Source organism: Narcine bancroftii, chromosome 2, assembly GCF_036971445.1.
Source record: "Narcine bancroftii isolate sNarBan1 chromosome 2, sNarBan1.hap1, whole genome shotgun sequence".
Taxonomy (NCBI): domain Eukaryota; kingdom Metazoa; phylum Chordata; class Chondrichthyes; order Torpediniformes; family Narcinidae; genus Narcine; species Narcine bancroftii.
The window spans coordinates 283,194,594-283,216,446 of record NC_091470.1 but is presented as its reverse complement, the minus strand read 5'-3'; the positions used below and the strand labels follow the sequence as shown (position 1 = coordinate 283,216,446).

Genomic DNA, 21,853 nt, shown 5'->3' with positions numbered 1-21,853 from the left:
ATTCAACATTTTACTCTCAAGTCTAAAACTTAACTGTTTCTACTTTTCTAGAAGTTATCATGTACAATAAGTTCCTAGTTTTATTCAAATGATTTTATTTCATTCAAAGCAGAGCAGATGGAGGATGTGACCTTGAAGTTCAATTTTTACAAACATTCCAATACAATATTAAATTTCATCGAATACGGGCATCCCTGGGTTACATAAGATCCAATCTTGACTACGTATGTGAACTGATTTTTCCACATGTCAACAATGAACTATTTCAAAGAGGGGTGATTAACATGTGCATTTACTTCATGTATTCCCTGGTGTAGTTACAGTGGTACTGAATCAGAATGTTTCATATTCATTGGTTTGTTTCACTGGTAAATTATTTTGTGTCATTAGAAGAGATTTACTTTGTCCATTTTTGAATGAAGAAATGAAGAAAATTGTTTTTTCTGATGAAGGGCTCAGGCCTAAAATATCAATTGCTTTTCCTTCTTGTGGATGCTGCTTGGCCTTCTGAGTTTTTCCAGCACTGCCATTGCCAAATGAAAATTGGTCTTCCACTGTGATCTGGCAGCTTCATTCATGGATCCATTGTGTTTGTCTGATTTCTGTATCGATGTTGCATGTTTACAGTTCTGCCAATTGATTTTTTTAAACCCTATTCCATAACTCTTGAAGTTGTTTGCTATTCTGTAATTTTCTTTACTTGAAAACATGTTTTAAAAGCTTTTGGGAAAATTTGATTATGATGTGATTACAGTCAGTCATGGTCTTCTGTAACTCCGGAAGCCTCAGGTATACAGTATGTTCAGTCCATCCAGTACATGCAGATAATTGGCTCAATAAGTCAATTGCTTTAAATTATTCATTAAATTTAGTTATCATGCTGGATTAGATCTTTGTGTTTTGCCTTTGTATGCTGACGTGATTATATAAATATAACACATAGTTAAGCAGTTCTTTGAAATTTATTTTAGATCCAGCATCAGGAGAAACTACTGCAGAAACTACATCGGAAATATATATCTGCTCTTAATGTAGTTGAAAATCAAGAACAAATGATTAATTTTCTGGAGCGGGATCTTCAAACTGCTCTGATTGCTGAAAAGAAAATGACTACTAGGGTAAAACAGCAACATTTTTGAAGCTACTCTTTGTTACTGAGTGCATTGTCAAATAGATAAGTGCAATTACATTTAGTGAAAACACAATTGTAGTTAAAACACAAGAATGTTGGAGGAACTCAGCTGCTCATGCAGCGTCCATAGGAGGTAAAGATATATAATCAACATTTTGGACCTGATCCCTTTGAAAAGGTATGGCCAAAAAGCAGGTAAGCATCTGAATACAAAGACTGGGGGAGGAGGAGCACAGGCCCACTGGTGTGGGGCTTGAGAGCAGCCAGAAGTGCAGATACGGAGCAGTTAAAGAGGCTCTCACAGAACTTCCTTTGAAGAGGGCCATGCTTAGCAAAACAGTCAGTGCTACATTATTATAGCACCAGTGACCTGGATTCGAATCTACCTCTGTTTGTGACATATTTGTGCATTCTTTCACCATCTATGTGGATTACATCTGGGAGCTCTGGTTTCCTTCCATGTTCTAAAGATGAAGGGGTTAGCGGGTTAATTGGTCACATGGGTGCATTTGGGATCCATGGGTTCGTGGCTGAAAGAGTCTGAGACATTGCTGTATCCACAAATTTTTAAAAAAAGCTTAATTGAATTACAAAAGACAAAATTACATAAGGTAAATAGAGAAAAAAAAACAACCATTACTGTCTTGCCCTTTTACTGCTATTTGCAATAAACAGTAACTTATTTTTGGGATAGTTTGTATGTTTTTTGGAAATATAATAATGAACAGGTTAGTGAATTTGTACTTTGATTTCTTCTTTCTTTGGCTTGGCTTCGCGGACGAAGATTTATGGAGGGGGTAAAAAGTCCACGTCAGCTGCAGGCTCGTTTGTGGCTGACCAGTCCGATGCGGGACAGGCAGACACGATTGCAGCGGTTGCAAGGGAAAATTGGTTGGTTGGGGTTGGGTGTTGGGTTTTTCCTCCTTTGCCTTTTGTCAGTGAGGTGGGCTCTGCGGTCTTCTTCAAAGGAGGCTGCTGCCCGCCAAACTGTGAGGCGCCAAGATGCACGGTTTGAGGCGTTATCAGCCCACTGGCGGTGGTCAATGTGGCAGGCACCAAGAGATTTCTTTAGGCAGTCCTTGTACCTTTTCTTTGGTGCACCTCTGTCACGGTGGCCAGTGGAGAGCTCGCCATATAATACGATCTTGGGAAGGCGATGGTCCTCCATTCTGGAGACGTGACCCATCCAGCGCAGCTGGATCTTCAGCAGCGTGGACTCGATGCTGTCGACCTCTGCCATCTCGTGTACCTCGACGTTAGGGGTGTGAGCGCTCCAATGGATGTTGAGGATGGAGCGGAGACAACGCTGGTGGAAGCGTTCTAGGAGCCGTAGGTGGTGCCGGTAGAGGACCCATGATTCGGAGCCGAACAGGAGTGTGGGTATGACAACGGCTCTGTATACGCTTATCTTTGTGAGGTTTTTCAGTTGGTTGTTTTTCCAGACTCTTTTGTGTAGTCTTCCAAAGGCGCTATTTGCCTTGGCGAGTCTGTTGTCTATCTCATTGTCGATCCTTGCATCTGATGAAATGGTGCAGCCGAGATAGGTAAACTGGTTGACCGTTTTGAGTTTTGTGTGCCCGATGGAGATGTGGGGGGGCTGGTAGTCATGGTGGGGAGCTGGCTGATGGAGGACCTCAGTTTTCTTCAGGCTGACTTCCAGGCCAAACATTTTGGCAGTTTCCGCAAAGCAGGACGTCAAGCGCTGAAGAGCTGGCTCTGAATGGGCAACTAAAGCGGCATCATCTGCAAAGAGTAGTTCACGGACAAGTTTCTCTTGTGTCTTGGTGTGAGCTTGCAGGCGCCTCAGATTGAAGAGACTGCCATCCGTGCGGTACCGGATGTAAACAGCGTCTTCATTGTTGGGGTCTTTCATGGCTTGGTTCAGCATCATGCTGAAGAAGATTGAAAAGAGGGTTGGTGCGAGAACACAGCCTTGCTTCACGCCATTGTTAATGGAGAAGGGTTCAGAGAGCTCATTGCTGTATCTGACCCGACCTTGTTGGTTTTCGTGCAGTTGGATAATCATGTTGAGGAACTTTGGGGGACATCCGATGCGCTCTAGTATTTGCCAAAGCCCTTTCCTGCTCACGGTGTCGAAGGCTTTGGTGAGGTCAACAAAGGTGATGTAGAGTCCTTTGTTTTGTTCTCTACACTTTTCTTGGAGCTGTCTGAGGGCAAAGACCATGTCAGTGGTTCCTCTGTTAGCGCGAAAGCCGCACTGTGATTCTGGGAGAATATTCTCAGCGACACTAGGTTTTATTCTATTTGATTTACAACTTTGAGAACACAATGAAGTGTAGAGATTTATAGATAGTCTATTGATTTCACTGATTTTACAAGATTTCAGTTTACTTTCCTTCCACTGGGTCTTTGATTTAAATTAGGGTTCTTTCATTTACTTAGGTTTTTTTTCAAATTTTGAGTTTTAGACCTTGCCCTATAAATTAGATCAATCACATTCTTGCCTCTAAGGATGTAAGTGATAGAAGGACAAAAGCCTTTTTTCACAACAATGTGGCAGCTTTTAAGTTTGTTCCCATGTTTGGCTGAAAATCTATATTACTTTGTAATTTGTTGGTATGGAAATCAAACTTTTGACTTTCATCTTGATAGTTTAGTGATATAACCAGTTCACTTGCTCTCATTTAGATAGAGTATGCATATATTGCTAGAAGCAATATATAATAAATATATATTCGGCTGGAGCTAATTATTGATCAAAAATCATGCCAAGATCTGTGTAAATCAGGCCTAAATCAGATACACTTTAGCAGAATTATTTGAACTATACAGTGTATTTTAATTTTTCTCTCATTACTTGTAATTATTGACAAAGTTCATGATTTATTGCGTGTAAAAGTGCTACATTTTTTAGCAGGTTCATCCCTTTGAGATCCATGTTAGCTTGTAAATTATTTTTATTGTGAAAGTTGGCTGTCATTTTTCTTTGTATAGGTGACTGAGTGTGAAGAAACCATTAAATATTTGGAAACACAATTATTTTTCCATCACATTCAAGCACAAGAATTGGACAATACGACCATTACCCAGAAGAAGCAGATTATTCATGAGCTGCAGCAGGAAAAAAATTCACTGAAGGAGAAATTGAAAGAAGCCCTTTGCAAGGTGCAATGATTGTTATTAATTCTTTATATTATGGCTGTATCTATGCTATAAGATGATGCAGCATATGCTTTTCCTGACAACAAAGATGACTTGTTTAGATTGAAAATTTCTGATAATCCTCTTATTATTTGCCATTGTTAGCTTGCTATTCAATTTTATTTTGTTAGCCATTGTAACTCACTTTTATTGAGAATCTTACAAGAACAACTGCTGCATCCCTGTTATATCTTCTACATAAACAATTTAGCAGCTGTTATTTGTACCTGCAAGTGGAACTTTCACCACATTTTTGGTAAAATTGCTATGCTGCACACGACCAAATTCCTCCTGATCAAGAACTTCTAATGGTCCAAAGTTTACAGAGATTTGTGAATTGCCCATGTTTGCTTTTGATCTCTGCAGATAATTTATCCTTTATTCATCTGTCTTTATGAAGGCTTTCACATTGACAGGGCCTTTTGTGACGTATGCCAATTTGCAGGGAAGTTGCATAAAAGCCCATGTTCCCTAGGACCCTGAGGAGGTTAGGGGGGCTCTGACAGAAATATTTGAAATGCCACTAGCCACGAGGGAGGGGGTGGAGGATTGGAGGTTGCCTTATGTTGTTCTGCTATTTAAAAAAGGTTCCAAAAGTAAACCTGGTAATTATAGGCCTGAGAGTTTGATATTGGTGGTGGGTAAATTAATGGAGAGTGTTCTTAGAGATGATATATACAATTATTTGGAAAGACGTAGATTGATCGGGAGTAGTCAATATGGTTTTGTACATGGTAGATCATGATTAATTATTTTTTTAGAGTTTTTCGAGGTGGTAACTAAGAAGGTAGACAAGGGAAGGGTGGTTTGTGGAAGTTGTCTATATGGACTTTAGTAAGGCCTTTGACAAGGTTCCGCAGAAGAGGTTGGTTAGGAAGGTTCAAGCATTAGGTATTAATGTTGAAATAATGAAATGGATTCAACAATGGTTGGATGGGAGATGTCAGAAAATTGTTTGTCACATTGGAAGCCAGTGATAGTGAGTGCTTCAGGATCAGTACTGGGTCCATTTTTGTTTGTCATATATATTAATGATCAGGATGACAGGGTGGTAAATGGGATTAATATGTATGCAGATGATACAAAGATTGGTGGTGTTTTTGACAGTGAAGAAGTTTTTCAAAGCTTGCAGTGGGATATAGGCTAGTTAGAAGAATTTGCTGAAAGATGGCAGATGGAGTTTAATACTGATAATAAATGTGAGGTGCTACATTTTGGTAGGACTCATCAGCAAAGGTCATAAACGGTTAAATGGTGGACAATTGAGGAGTGTAGTAGAACTCCTAGGATTTAGGAATTCTGGTACATAATTCCCTGAAAATTGAGTCATATGTAGATAGAGTGGTGAAGAAAGCTTTTGGTATGCTGGGCTTTATGAATCAAAGTATTGAATACAGGATTTGGGATGTCTTATTGAAGTTGTATAAGGCATTGGTGAGGCCAAATTTGGAATACTGTGTGCAATTTTGATTGCCGAATTATAGGAAGGATAAAAACAGTAAAGAGAAATTGCAAAGGAGATTTACAAGAATGTCGCTTGGGTTTCAGGATTGGAGTTACAGGGAAAGGTTCAATAGGGTGGGACTTTATTCCCTGGAGCATAGAAGATTGAGGGGTGATTTGAAAGAGGTATTTAAAATTGAGGGGGACAGATAGAGTTAATGTGGACAGGCTTTTTCCATTGAAAGTGGTGGAGATTCGAACAAGAGGACATGGATTGAGATTGAAGGGGGAAATGTTTAGGCGAAACATGAGGGGGAATTTATTCACTCAGAGGGTGGTGGGAGTGCCCAAAGTGGTAGATGCAGATTCGAGCTAACTCAACCATTTCCCTGAATTAGTCAGCTGTCAAAATATTTCAGAAATTTAGAAAAAAACTTTTAAAATGTTTTTAAAACTATTCAAACTACTAAAACACTTTTTCAGCTTCAATGTTTATTTTAAATGTGAAATATTAAGAAATACTTACTGGTAACAATGCGCAATCAATTAAAAATACTCCAACCTCATGTTTAACATTAAGTGTCCTCACAGCAAACTCCCACCTGGCAAAGATATTCATGTTGAGTCAGAAGCATAAAAGCAGGACCCAATTACCAGGTTGCTACCAAATGAATTTATCTTCAGAATGTTGTCAAAAACAATCAGAAATAGCTGACTACAATTCAGAGTTATGCAAGAATTCCAACATTTCAAATAGTTACCTGCTCAGCAATTTCTTATAAATATATACATTTAATTGCCTTCAATCTTCTTGTGCCTTTATTGTCGTCTTTACTTGACGCCATAATTTCTCCAAACTCTGGGCTGGATCTTGATGTACACTACTCTGCCCAAGTTCTGAGTGACCCAAACAATGCAGTGCCCCAATTGGTCAGCATCCGGCAGTTTTATTGAGTCAGCTGACCTGCTAGAAAATTATCCTTTTGTTTCTAGTAAATTCCGATCAGATTATCATATGGATTGACTTGTGCATTTGGCATTTCTTTTTCACCTGAAATTTGAAGACCACAAGGATATAGTTGCCGAGAGGTGAGAAGGTGGTGAGTCTCTGCAGTTCTGTACTCCATTGGGTTATGGATCATTAGAGGTTTGTAAAGTGGAAGTAAATACATTTTGGGGGAATTGATAGCTGTAGATGACTGGTATTGAAGAAATAAAGAGGTCTATGGAAGATCAGCTATGGTCATTTTAATGATGAAGTAGGTTTTAGGGACGGAGTGGCCCACTGCTGTTATTATGTTTTATGTTTGTGTGTCCCCATGTGAGCATAAGGTATGAACAAACCATTTTCTTTCATAATGTTTGATCACTGCTGGTTAAAGTTTTGATGAAATCTCACCCCTTGATTTACACACCCTCTCTCCCATCTTTATAGATCAAAGAGATGCAGGTGGTACCTCAACACTTTGTAGCTTTAGTGAGCAGTTGTACAAAAGTTCTTTCTTCACAAAACTTTTCACTGTTAATTGGTACATGGGATGAGATAATTAAACTGAATTCAATTCGGATGGAAGTAATCTGAGTGATTGAAATTATGTTTGCATCTCAAAAGCTAATGTACACCTTGTAATTGTTTGGATCGAACATGATAAGATAGGATTAGGATAAGATAGGATTAGTTATCACATTGCCCAGAAACGTTGCAAGGTACTTCCTTAGACTGTACCAGTTCTTGTAGAAAAGGTGATGTACAACCTCTCACTGAAGCCACAAACTGTTGGTTTATCGCCTGCATCTATTAGTTCAGAGAATTCATATATAAATAATCAGGAGTGTCTTGAGTCATAATCAAATATATATTTCTGTCAGTAATACTTATTGGAATGTTGCTATTCCTGTGGATCAATATTCCTGGCATCAATCTTTTAAATCGTATTGTTAAGATTAAATTTTAGGTTAGTGAAGGTGAACTTTTGGATTTAGAATAATTCTGTTGAAGATGAGATTGGTGAACAAAGCTGAGCTAGTTCAAAATCAGGAGACCCTGACACCTTATCACAACTTCTGAAATTGCAGGCAGTTATTCAGGATATTAAGAATGAACATTGACATCTTTCCTCACATTGACATCTTTCCTCTTTACCCAGAAAACTGCAGGCCAAAAAGTAGTATGCCAATTGCATGATACTCCTCAAAAATTGCAGAAATTCCATTTCAAGATTAAACATTTTAAAGTCAATGCTTAAATAGTTGCCTTTTATGGACAAACTATTTGTGCAGATGATGTCTGTTGTATTCAGTCAAGTAATGAGTGCAAACAGATCACCCACTTTAAACACCCTATCTGATGTTTTGGCATTTAGTTTTGCGAAAGTATGGCCTATATTGACGCCCTTGCCATTGCCTACATGAACCACTTATTCTACTCTTAACTTCCTGATCTCACTAGGACCTCTATCAATTTACCTTCTCAGAAGCATTTTCATTTTATTGCACTGTGGCTCCCTTGTTCATCTGTGCCAAACTTAGCATTTTAGCTCTTTCCACCACTGTGGGACTTACAAAGTGAAGTGATTCATTAATACTTCCTATTTTGCATAGTGCATCCAATGACCATGACTAGTTTCCATTACATTGGAGAAATCCAATCTAGACTGGATGACTGTTTCTCAGGACATTTCCCCTCTGGCCAGAAGGGTAATTCAAACCTTTCTTTGCCCATTACTTTGAATCTACCAGTGTGACCTCTTTATTTTTGGCCTCCTACTCAAAAGTCCAATGTAAGTTCAAGGAACTGCATTTTGTGTTCTGGCTACAGATGTCATTGCTGTCAGAGATCAACAATTTTAATGTCCAGTTTTGCAAACTGGAATGGCTGGTTGCCTTATCTATGCCTCTCAGAATCTTGTAGACCTCTAAGTCTCCTCTTATCCTTCTTTGCTCCTAAGAGAAAAGACCCAACTCTGCTAACCTTGCATCATTTTCCAATCCAGGCAACATCCTGGTAAATCTCCTCTGTACCCTTTCCATAGCTTCTACATCCTATAATGAGGTGGCTAGAGCTGAACACCATTCTCTAAGTGTGGTCTCACCAGAGATTTGTAAAGTTGCAACATGTCCTCTCAACTCTTGAACTCAATTCCCCTATGAATTTGAGATGGCATTTGGCAAAATTCTCACAAGAAAATATTTATTAAATTTGAAATTTGAAATAGAATACGACAACATAGAAACAAGCCCTTCAACCTTTCTAGTTTATGCCAAATTAGTATTCTGCCTATTTCCACTAACTTGCACCCAGGCCATATCCCTCCATACCCCTCCCATCCATATACCTGTCTAAATTTTTCCTCAATATCAACTTTGAGCCTGCATTTCGCAATTCAGCTGGCAGCTCCATTCACACTCCCACCACTCTCTGTGTGAGAAATTCCCACTATTCCCTATAACCTTTTCTGCTTTCACCCTTAACCCATACGATCAGGTTCAAGAATAGTTGCTACTCCTCCACCATCAGATTCCTAAACCACAGACTCAGTCAGAGACTCATTTAAGGACTTTTACTGTGCAGATTGTTTATTACTGAATAATGATTTTTTTTACTGTATTTTCACAGTCAGTTTGTTTATACTTCTTTCTTTGTTTACATTTCTCTTTTCTTGAGTACAATGTACACTCTCAATAAGTAGAAATTCTGTGTGGCCCACAGGAAAAAGAATCGGAGAGTTGTACTCTGACAATAAATTTGAACTTGAACTTAACTTGAACCCATGTTCTCTAGTTTTTATCATTCCTAACCTTGCATTAACTCTATACCCATCATAATTTTGTATACCTCTGTCAAATCTCCCCTCATTCTTCAGCATTCAAGTGAATTATGACTTGTATTGGAAATGGGATGATTGACAGGAGCTAAAGTAATTACTCAAAGAATACTAATAGATCAAACAATAAATGCAATTATTGCAAATAGATTTTAATGCTTGAAAATATGAAGCTAGCCACTTTGGACCTCAAATGTATAGGACAGGTACTAGAAATATTTGAAGAGCAAAAAGACACTTTATGTATGTACTATTACTGACAGACACTCACATAGATGTACTGGTGTATTGGCTATTGCTGTAGAAGTGTCTGCCTAACTGGTACAACAAATGATGCTTAGTGTCCCACTGGCCAGACTAAGGTAGCATTGAGTCTGTTAACAAAAGCCAAGTATTATTCCATTCACTTGTCTGAACTCTTATTGATGGCATATCAGTATATATCTTTGAAAAATCACAGAAAACAATCAAAAAGGGTGACAATAAAAGGAGGTTGAAGGTATGCTACAGATGTGCAAAGCACAATTTGGTCACACTTAATGTACTGTTAAAAATTTTAGGAAAATACATTATTGTATTTTGGAGAGTGAGCATTGTAGTTTAATGATTTAGAATTCCAATGATAGAAATATTTGGGGAAGTTGTGCAAATTCCAGAAAGACTGCAAGATAATGTGGTGTTTTTTAAGGGAATAAAAGGACCTAATAAGGTAGCTGGTGATCACCCAGAATGGGTTCAGCCAGTTTTAGGGCATAGTCTAAAAATGTGAATATCTTTGGAGTGCATTCAGTGCAAACAAACTACACTGAAAGCCACAAGCAGCAACTTATGGCTGATGCATTGTTTATTTAAAATGTGATATTATTTAATTTTTGTTAACCAAAGGCATTAACAGATATGAAGGAAATATCTGGTATATGGAGTTAGGACATGGAGCATCTACTTTTCTTAAATGATGAAACAGGCTCAGGATGTAAATGATTTATCCTTGTTATAACCTTCCTGTGTGTTATTGCAGTTGCACCTATTGAAGGAAACAGTGAAAAAAATCATATTTCTGACTGTTTTATTATGTCCTGAAGTGAACTAGGATCATTCTAACTTGATGACACTGGAAGATCAAGGAGAAACTGGCAAATTGTGAAGATGCAGTTTGCATATTTAGATAATAGAATTCTGGTATTAATGATTTTTTTTGATAGTTTTAACCATGTATTTATCTCATATTGAAGATATTCTCACTGTAACCCAGGGATATTTTTTTCTATATATGCTTAATGGGCATGAACTTTGCAGAGGACAAGGAAGAGCCTCAATACTCACCAAGCTTTGTATTACACATGTCACATTTTGGTTTATCGTACTGAGCGAGATCATGCTGGCTGGGCATTGGAGTCAAAGCAGATCTGCTTTGGAAGTCAGTCCCACATGTGAAAGTGAATGCAAGCAGATTCTGCATCTGCATGGCATTCCTCCTGTCTATTCTGATCTTTGTTTAATGAATATGCAAGATACTACTCTGTAAATAAGAGTAGCTTCAAAGAGAAAGGCAAAGAAAAAAGAGATGGCCATTTACAGAAACCTCTCAATCTTAGCGCAAACATTTTCAATTCACCCTTCACCACATGATGTTTTGGACCATGCAGTAGTTACCCAACCCAGTGGATGTACAGTAAGACAATAGAACTGAGGAAGATAAACACAATCTGGTTAAAATATACATTAAACTAGAATGCCAGAGTTAATAATTCAGATTGACAGGCTACCTGCAGAAAAAACATAATTTTCAACTAATAATTTTTAGATTAACTAAGTTATTTTGTGTGCAACTGGAAGTTGTGAATACCTTCAATATTCGAAACACATTATTAAAAATGTTTTTGTTCGGAAAAATCAACTGGAATAACAGTCATATATCTTGAATGCATGACTCTTTCTGTTGTTACAAGGCATGTATATTTTTCAACATGCTTTTCTTCAGAAAATGAAACAGTAATTCTATAGCCTATATGTTTTTTCAAGGGGTGCTGGTTATCGGGTATTTCTGAGAACATAACCTTCTTGATCCTGTCTTTACTTCTAGTGGGAAACAGAATAAGAATAGTAGGTGCATTGATGAAATTACCACACTAATAGTCACCTAAATAATAAGATCATCAATCAAAAGCTGGCTTGGGTCACATCTAAAGACATAGTTTACTAAAAGCAACTGATGGCATTATCTACCATCATAGGATCAAGTAAGTGTTTGGATATTCTAGATTTCCCAATTTTACAATAAATTTGGGGAAAAAATAAGAATAGTATGACGTAATGACACCTTTTATGACAAAGAAATATATATATTTTTTGCAGTTTGGAAACATTTAACATTTTATATTTAAATTTAGACATACAGCACAGTAACAAACCCTTCTGGCCCACGAGTCCATACCACCCAATTACATCCAATTGACCTACAACCCCCGCAAGTTTTGAAGGGTGGAAGGTGATCCGAGAACCCAGAGGAAACCCATGTAGACATGGAGAGACTGTACAAATTCTGTACAGACAGTGCCAGATTTTAACCCCGGTCGCTGGTGCTGTAATAGCGTTGCACTTAGCATTACGCTAACACTTCCACCCCACATTATTTTGGATTTATTATGTTCTAATTTTTCCCCCTTTTCTTTTTTAATCATGCTCTAAAAATAAACTTGGAAAAAGACAGGTCTTTAAAATAACAAGAGAGAAATATTCTTTTCAATTGGCTTGCTTACTGCCTGGAACTAAAAAGCTTTTTTTTAAAATCTGCCTAATTCACTTATCGTCTAATAATGCAATTGCTTAATTAAAAAGAAAATTCAACATCTATCAGGGAACCAAATTCCTTTTTTTGACAACATGTTTATTAATTAATAAGAAGTTGGACTTAGTCAAACTATAATTATATGAGATTCATCAGCCAACCCTAAACATTTTAACCTCAATTTTGTCAATCTCAATATTACATCCTATCACATTGATGCAAATAGATTTTGTTTTTATCAATTCTGAAATATTATTGATTTACAGTGAAGCAAGGTATTACCTGTGGTTAAAAGCTCGACAAAGTATTTTCACAATTCTATGTAGCTAAGATGTTAGAAAGCTATATATCATAAAGTGAATAAAACAGTGTCGTCCTTCAATAGTATCACTTCCTTGTAGAAGATAACATGCTTTTCCATTTTATGCTTAAGGTTGTTTATCAAAAAACAATGAACAATGTGTCTAAAAGTATATGAATCCTTGCAACTATTTGTTAATGGATTATTTTGCACCCATTCTGGTCATGGTCCGATCACATGTGATGTATTGCAATCGAGTGGTGATAAAATATCTTGCATGAATGAAGACCTTTCCTTCAAATTCTGCAGCAGTCAAAATATATGCAATCACAAGAGAGAGAGAAAGGGGAGAGAGAAGAGTAAGAGAGAGAGAAAGAAGGGGAGAGTAAAAAGGAAGGAAGAGAGAGAGAGAGAGAATTAACAAATCTTATTGCAATACAAAAAGAAGCTATTCAGTCTATTAGGTCCATCTTCATTGTCATGAGAGCAATTCCATTAGTCCCATTTCTCCACTCTATTATCATTGCAATCCCTGCATCTAATTTCCCTTTAATTCTCATTTCCATTAATCTACTCTATGGAATAACTTACTGCGGCCAATTAAGCTACAAGAACAAGGAAATCAGAACACTGAAGGAATTTTGTGTTCTGCACCTAAGCAAACTCACATGTTCACAAAAAGGGGAAATTCAACAGGCTCCATTGCCAGGTGGGAACATGTTCAGGTAAGACTCACAAGAGCAGGCTTCCACAAGAGTGACCTACGAACTATCAAGGCATTTCCCCCCCCCCCCCCCCCAGACTTTTGAGCCAGCAAGACATTGGTTCAGCCACGTACATATTGACATTGTAGGGCTGCTGCCGGTCTCCCATGGGGCAAGATATTTCCTCGCCATGGGTAACCACTCCACGAGGTAGCTGGAGGCAGACCCACTGGTTAATACAACCACTGAGACCTGTTCCAGGGCACTGATTAACACCTGGGTGTTGAGGTTTGGAGCCCTGGAGCACACAACCTCTGACAGGAATAAAAATCCCAAAAATTTGTTCCCAATTGGTTGGATGTTGCTGTGCATGTATGTCCTAAATTATTTTTTTCCCGTAGTTGTCAGATGCATGGAGGAGCTCAAATCAAAATTGTGGATTTTATCAAGCATGGACAATGATGTTAAAAGTTTTATTTTTCTAAGAGGTTGCATTGTTTAATGAACAAAAACATGGTTTTATGTTTAGGATTATTCAGCATAACAAATATATAGTCAGAAAAGATATTTCTAGCACATTGCCAAGTAAACACAGGTATAAATGTTTCTTTTTTAACTTACTATTGTTAAGTACAGAGATTTCTCCTTCAAGTATGTAAAATATCTTGCTATGTAGCTATGTTTGAAATATAAAGGTTGGAGCCTTATTTCCAGTGAAGATGAGATTTTTCATCTTAAAAAATGTCCTTATTCATTCATTCAGCATGACCTTAATGTTATATTGTGCACTAAAGCAATTATTCAGCTGGATCATCTCAGAAGCAGCAAAAAGTGGCTATATAATTTTGAATTCCTACAAATTCAGAACTTATGAGCAGTTTTGAAATTCATTTGTTGTTCATCGAGAGGAAGTTTGAAAATTAAATCTCAGTCCATGATTATGAAATGCATATAGAAATGAACCTATATTGTTCAATTAAATAAAAAGGACAGTCTCCAAAAACTTGCATCATGCTCTCTCATCTGAGACCATACTTCATGAGTGCAGGGTGAAGGTCAAGGAGCTATCTTAACTCCATCAATCCTGTGGACAGTTATAAATGACCTTTCACTTTCTATAAGACATTCAATATTCTGAATTGTAGGGATACATTTTTCTGTGTTTAGAAAATGGGAAAATAAAAGACTTGCTTTGCTAAAGGTGCAGGATCTTCTGAACGGTTCATTCACCCTGTGTGTTGATAGAAACTAATATCTAATTTACACCAACTGAGCCATATTCTGAAAAATTGAATTTCTAAAATTGTTATTGAAACCATAGGTAAACATTCAGCATATAGAGTGGGTTATTAGACACTAGATTGGCCATTTTATCATTTTAAATAGAAACAAGGAATTTGTGTACTTTTTATTTCCATCTTGTGTTGAAATATTAAATTATTGTGTCTATTCTTCAGAAATGAATGATTTTCAATATTTTATAGAGGTGCAGGACTTACTTGGGTGAAGGAGGGCAAATATGTGTAAATTAGGATCATAAAGGCCTAAAAAATTGTACTACTAAATTCTGTTTTTCTTGTATAGATTCACCAGAAAGAAAGCCAATTATGTGGTTTGGAAGAAGAGCTGATTAAGTCCAAAAAGCAATATTCTGCTTGTCAAGAAGAGGTAATAATTTTAGAAATAAATAGACTTTGCAGCCTTTTTCATAATTACGGTTTAGAAAAAACATAATGGTTTAATCTTTCAGAATAATTTGCATTATTGGATAGGTTTTATGCTGGTCAAAACATTTGTTCCGACAGGGTTTTATTATCCCTCATATTTTACAAAGGCTCAGGATATTGTTGTCTTGGCTATCTTGCAACTTACCTAATTAGACTTGTTTATGTGTGTTTAGATTTTTAAATGTCTATTTATAGTTTGCTGCAAGTGAACTGATTAAAGTAAACTGGTGTAACAGAGCAGATGGAACTTGTTGGACAAGAGAATAAATAAGCAAAGCACAGCAATGGAAATAAGGCAAATGAGGAAAAGGAAGGTAAGTCGGGCTGAGTCCATGAAAGGCTGGGCTATAATCTCATTGAATAGTGGAGCAGGCTAGACAGGCCTGATGGCCTTCTCCTGTTTCTATTTTACATTATCTTGTTTATATGCTCTTGTTTGTAGGATAAATTAATTCTTAATAGAATCCTGACTGTCCACAATTTTCTGATTCTCAGAATTGAAGAGGAAATGCTGCTCTGATAGGATTGAGGGAAAATCTAGCACTGTTAATAAATTATAACATCCCTGAAGTGCTGAGAAACAGTATTAGCTCAGTCAATTGGGTGGAGATAAGCCATAGTATTGGTCCTCAACACAGAAATTGTATCGAATCATAAATCAAGAAATAATAGTGAAATAACAATTATACAGCAATAATTTGACTATTTATAACCATATAGATTGGATAAATTAAATTGGCTCAAATAGGCTTGAGGACACATTCATAGAATGTAATTGGGATGGTTTTTATTAAACCAATACATTGAGGAACCAAATAAGAAAATTGGTCATTTCAATCTAGAATTGTGTAATGAGATAAGTGATTTCAGAGTAAATGATTATTAGAATTTCAAATTAATTGCAAGGATGATAAATTTAGATCTGAAGCTATTGTCCTAAATATAAACAAAAGCTGATTCTCAGAACGATGACAATTGGCCAAAGTGGATTGGGAAAAAATATTTGAAGGAATAAGGTGGTGGACCTATAGAGGCAGATTTAAGGAGCTATTTCATAAATCTCAGTAGAGATATATTTCAGTAAGAAAGTAAGGCTCTTATGAAAGGTCACTCATCTAGAGCTAATGAAGGAAATTCAAAAAAATATCTGTTTTAAAGATTAATGGTCATCCAAAGTGTTGGGAAACAAGCAAAGTAAGATGAAAATAATGAGAAGAAAAGGTTTGAAAATAAATAAAAAGATAGGCAGCAAAAACTTCCAAGGATAATTTTAAAAAAAGAGCAATTGTTGAATTAAATGTTGGTCCTGGGAGGATAAGACTGAGAAATTAATAATGGCAAAGGACCAATAGCAGAAAGTTTAAATCAGTCATTCTCAAGCTTTTTTTAGTTATTCCCCCCCCCCCTCTTAGGACTCTGCTCAAAGTTTAAGACCCCTCCCCTTCCCTGTGAAGTAGCTGTTTATAGATTTCTTCCATACTTCTCTCCTACCAACAACATAAAAACATGAAAAATATGTTTTGTAAGGTGAAGAGAAAGAAAGATTTTTCCTCTGAGATAACAATGGTGGCTCCAGAACAAACAGACAAATGAGAAATCATTCTTATTGAACATGTAAGAAAGAAGAAAACATGAACATACTTGCTAGAAAAAAATCAAAAAAAGAGATCCTTGGGGCGCAATGGTTGGTACACAAGGTGTCATTGGGGATCCTTAAGCATAAACTGAAGGATGTGAAAACTTCATAAAAAGAACTTTAAAAATAATTCTTATAAAATGTAAATTTTAGTGAGATCCTTGAGTTTCGCATTCCTGTGCAAGCTTTTTAATTTCAGAGTCCAAATTGTGATATCAAGTCTGTTCCTAGATTTTGTCAAGGAACTACCTTGCAGAATCCACATTCAATGAAGTATTTTGAGGGAAAGGCAATGAAAAATATTTCAGCCTTTTTCCATAGTTTTTGAAACCTATTCAGCAGATCACTTTTAACCCAAAATCTTTTTTATTTAAAACTGATTGAACAAAGAACATGCAATTATATCATTCTGAAGATCAATTGATAAATTTCTGCATCCACATTGGTGGGTTGTTCCTCAAATGGATCTATTATCCAATGCATGATATTGAGGTTTTACACATCATTAAATCTTTCCTGCAGATCTGTGTATTGGCTTTAGGTATTTCACATAAAAAGTATTGCCATCATCCTCTGGATTTGCATTCATATTTTGAAATTGTAAAATTTCTCGGTCTGATATTGTCCAATAGATTTTGAAATTTAAAAAAAAAATGACTTCCTTACTATCAATGTGGATATTGTGTTTACCAGAAAGGTCTTGTCCAATAAATTGAGTTTATCAAAGATATCTGCCACATGAAACATGTACAACTTTACATCAACTACAGTATTTGATGACATATAAGACATTCCTCCCCCCCCCCCTAATTTCAGCTAGAATATTTTTGAGACATTTTTTGGAAAAAAAGGGTTTTGTATGCCATTAAATACAGTAGTTTTTCTCCATGCTAGTTATGAGAAAGAAAGGAAACAATTATATCCCAGCATACTACAAAATGATGAAGACCATTTCCTTTGGACAGACACCTTACCTCGGTATGCAGCAACAATGCATGGAAATCTTTGTCATTTTCTTCACACAACTGTAGAAATAGACGGTCTTGAAAGGGATGTGATTTTATAGAGTTTTCAGTTTTTATGACAATTGGAAGCAAAGCATTTAAAAGTCCAACTAAATTTTAGCCAATATGAATGATGCAATGAACAGCCTGAATTGGAATTGCCTGAATAGTTTCTTTGGCATTTAAGTTCATGACGTCAGATGTTATTATGGACACTGACATACTCAGCATTTCCACTTTTAGAAATCAATTCACTTATCTTGTATGGTGTAAGAAGACCTTTATCTAATTTCTGTGACATTTCACTCACCATCTCGAAGGGTTTTGAAGCAATCCAAAGGTTTATCTTTCTTCTCTTTATGTATAATCTTAAAATGTTGTTTCAGCTTGCTTGGCCTCATAGTTTTGTTTGAAAATATATTCAAACAAATTAAACATATGGGCAGAGAAGGGTTTTGCAGCGAAGTAATGAAAATATACAATAATTATTCTACTGAATAATGCCAAAATTCTTTATTGTCAATGAACACAGGGGTAAAATTATTTCTGAAAGTAACAAAAATTAACTATTACAAAACAAATCCATTTCTTATAAGGTTATCTAAAAAAAAATTGCCTGAAATTTTATGGAAAATAATGAACAATATATACTGTCTTTAATAAAAATCTATCAAAAGGAGATGTACTTTCACTATCTGTCACAAAAACTTGCAGTAAAATGAGGGCATTTGTGGTTGTGATAAATATGGAGCAAAACTTTTCAGTCTGCATGCTTATTTCCTGGAATTGAAGGTGATAGAAGAGGAAAACTACATGGAAGGTGATTCATAGCCATAGCTGTTTCCATGTCAGTCAAACACAATCATGTCAAGCTCTAAAAACATTGTTCATTTTTTGCATTTATTTAGGTAATTCTAAGCCTCCAATCTTGAAAGTAGCTTGTGCAGCTTGGCAACTATACAGCAAAACAGAGCAACAAAGTTCTTTCCTTCCCCCCAAACAAATGTTTAATCTCTTCATTTTCCATGTCCTCCTATACACCTTGGTGGCCTTAATTAAGAATTTCAGTTCATACCCCCTCCCCTTAAATAGAACGTGGGGAGGGGGGGATAAACTGAAATAAGGCCTCTACTGAAAATGCTGTTCTAAATTATTCATTTGGATGAGTAGAAGACACTGAAACATCAAGGGCATCAAAGAGGGAGAAACTTAATACATTTCTTTGATTAGAACTTTTATGAATGAACATGGTTGCGTTGGAGGCAGTACTGAGAAGGATCACTGGGCTCGTTCTGACGATAAAGAAACTGATGTATGAAGAGAGGTTGATCACATTTGATCTGTACTTATTGGAATTTAGAAGGAGAGGTGATCTTATTGAAATACAAGATTCTGCGTGGCGTGTTGAGATGATCTTTCCCATGCTGAAAATTTTAGAATCTGGGGCATTTTTCAGAATAAGAAGTATTACATTCTTCGAGTTCATTTCATTTGAGTGGGACTGTCATTTTAAGAGAACAAATCAAGATGCAAGCCCTGCAAGCTTTGGAGATTGACTATGGGCTGACACGTTGGGGATAGTGTGTACTCAAATTCATTACTTCAGAAGAGAGAGAAGGTATACTAGGAAAACAGGCACAGAGACCATGTGACCAACACATTAAAGAAATAGTACACTGTTTGATCATGGGCCATTTTAAGGAGGCAGCAGAAGAGCAAGAGCTCTTGAAGTAATACTGTGCTGAAGTGGCCTCATGTGGTAATGAACAATTTGTCTGATTTCTTCCTGTAAGGGGGTGAGTGTGCCCCACCATGAATAAAGTAAAGGTCACCTGAAGGGGACTTAATGTACCACACCGTGTCTAGAAAGGGAAGGTCACATTTCGGCTGACCCACGAAAGGGTTCTGGAAACTTTGTGAAAGCCATTCGCTTTGTTTTCCCCTAGAAAAGGAAAAGGGGAGTTTTGACTATCACTCATCTGAAAGGACATTTCTCGGGAAGCAACTCAACAAGGATTTCATGAGTTTACAACAGCATGTCACCCCGGTCTCTCCCACCTCATTTGTAAACACTTCTTTGCATCAATTTAAGAGAATTCATGTTAACACTAGATTTGTGAGACTGGATTTTGAAATGATATTCCAGAATTGGGCCTGAATTGTAATGGTTTAGATATTTTCCGCAAACACAAACACACACACAGAGGGTTAAGTTTTAATAATGTGTTATATATTTGATGATAAATAAATGAAAAAAATATTTTACATGTAACACTGTCTTGGATAATTTCTATTGCTGCTGTCTGAGTATGCAATGAGTTACCCGTATAAGATGGAAATAAGGAGAAATTTGTTCTTTGAGAGGTTTGCGACTTCCTTGAACCTGTTGAAGACAAGATTGCATTGGCCATGACCTTCCTGATAAGCTTAAATGCCAATTGACCTACTGCTGCTCTTGATCCAGACTCTGGCATTTAAAAATTTGTTTGATAAAATGACTGTACTTAAGGCTTTGAATGCTATCAAAAGTGTATTATGCTGTAAAACCAAAAATACTGCAAATGCGAGACTTCAGAAATGATGGATCATTAACCTAAAAGGTTAATCCAGTTTCTCTCCACAAATGTTCTCTAACCTGCTAAGTAGTTCCACCATTTCCTGTTCTTGTTATATATTGTACTCATTGTGTTGTTAAGTAATCAAGCTAAATAATAGCTACTGACAAAGCATTTTTAATGGTTATCCGAAGGTCTGGTTCACAGGTAACATTTCTCAGAGTCTTTGTGTTGGCCAAAATAGAGAATAGATCTTAATCACGGTTTGTACCTTGGCAATTCTTTCCAAAATTAGGTTGCATTTTGATCTGGGATAAATGCAGCTGACCATGTTACCTTGGACATTGGACCCAAAATTATAGTATGACCACTTTCCAATTTCAGGCCTTAATACCCAACCTACTACCTCGATGTGCAGTTGGAAGGAGTGGACTGTACCTTATTTGCTGCCTGGTCTCATTGCCTTCAGACTCTGGCTATCTCTTTTACTTTTTTCAGTATTAAAAGCAAGAGGTGTCACTTACGCTCCCTTGAGATAATGCTGTAGGTTCACAATGTTGCATTGTCAGGCTCTGGACTGGTATGCCTTGACAACCTTTGACAGTCAGTTCTTTGCCAAAAGTATTATAATTAGTTTTAAATAGGTCTGATCATCAGAAACATTTAAACTCTATTCATACTGATTTAAATAATTTACAAATATTTAAAACTGAATAAATTTGTATACTAAAAAAAATAGCCATTAAAATAAAATAAAATCATTCAAAAAATATTTGCACTACTTTTTTTCATGGGTTGATGAATGGTTCCTGCACTGTCCTTTCCTGTCATAAAGCTGAGGATGTGAAGTCCTTTCACCGTATTTCATTATGCGTTTGGCTGGGATGCAAGTGATATCGAAGTTGTGGTTTCAAGTCCCCTCTCCCCAGCACTGCTGACAAACTTCCAATCTGGAAAAACTGGATGACCTTAGAACAAGAACTACCTTTCAATGAGAGTTAAAATACTGCTTGAGTTCTGCTTCACTGAGTCATGGCTCACACCTTCTAATCTTGTCTGTGCTATTCAACCAGAAGATCTTTTAATTTATTGGATGGACTGTACGTTGTCCTCAGAAAAAGCAGAAGGCAGAGATATCTTCTTCCTCATTAACACTACATGCAGCTCAGCCATGGCAGTCCTATTGACCTCTTTTGCTCCCCAGACCTGGAACATCTAATAGCAAAGTTCCATCCCTGCTACCTGCTGCAGGAATTTCCAGCAGTAAACAGGCTTCCCCAGGCCAACATGAAAGTAGCGATGGATGAACAATTCACCTCCATCAACAGTCTCGAAACAAAATTCCCTGAAGCCATGTTCATCACAGTGCATCCTTCCTGGATGAGGTTACTGCATTCTACACTCACTCCAAGCAGGGGAACAGTGAGCTAGCAGCACATACTTCTTAAACTTCGGGCAAACCCACACCCATGGTCACTGCCACAGATGTAAGATTGGCCTTCTGGAGAGTGAACCTATGGAAAGCAAGTGGCCCAAACGGAATCCTCCGAGCCTACACAGATCAGCTGGTGGCTGTA

General features: G+C 36.9%; 1 protein-coding gene across 4 annotated transcripts in view; it reads left to right on the top strand.

The window, feature by feature from the left end:
• The window catches only part of LOC138752701 (putative leucine-rich repeat-containing protein DDB_G0290503), a 287,373-nt gene that overhangs the window by 68,812 nt on the left and 196,708 nt on the right, over positions 1-21,853 (top strand). For all 4 annotated transcript variants that reach the window (XM_069915411.1, XM_069915412.1, XM_069915413.1 and 1 more), the window contains exons 4-6: positions 972-1,118; positions 4,088-4,258; positions 14,939-15,022. In XM_069915411.1, the coding sequence (XP_069771512.1) occupies positions 972-1,118; positions 4,088-4,258; positions 14,939-15,022 (402 nt within the window). The remainder of the gene's footprint in view (positions 1-971; positions 1,119-4,087; positions 4,259-14,938; positions 15,023-21,853) is intronic.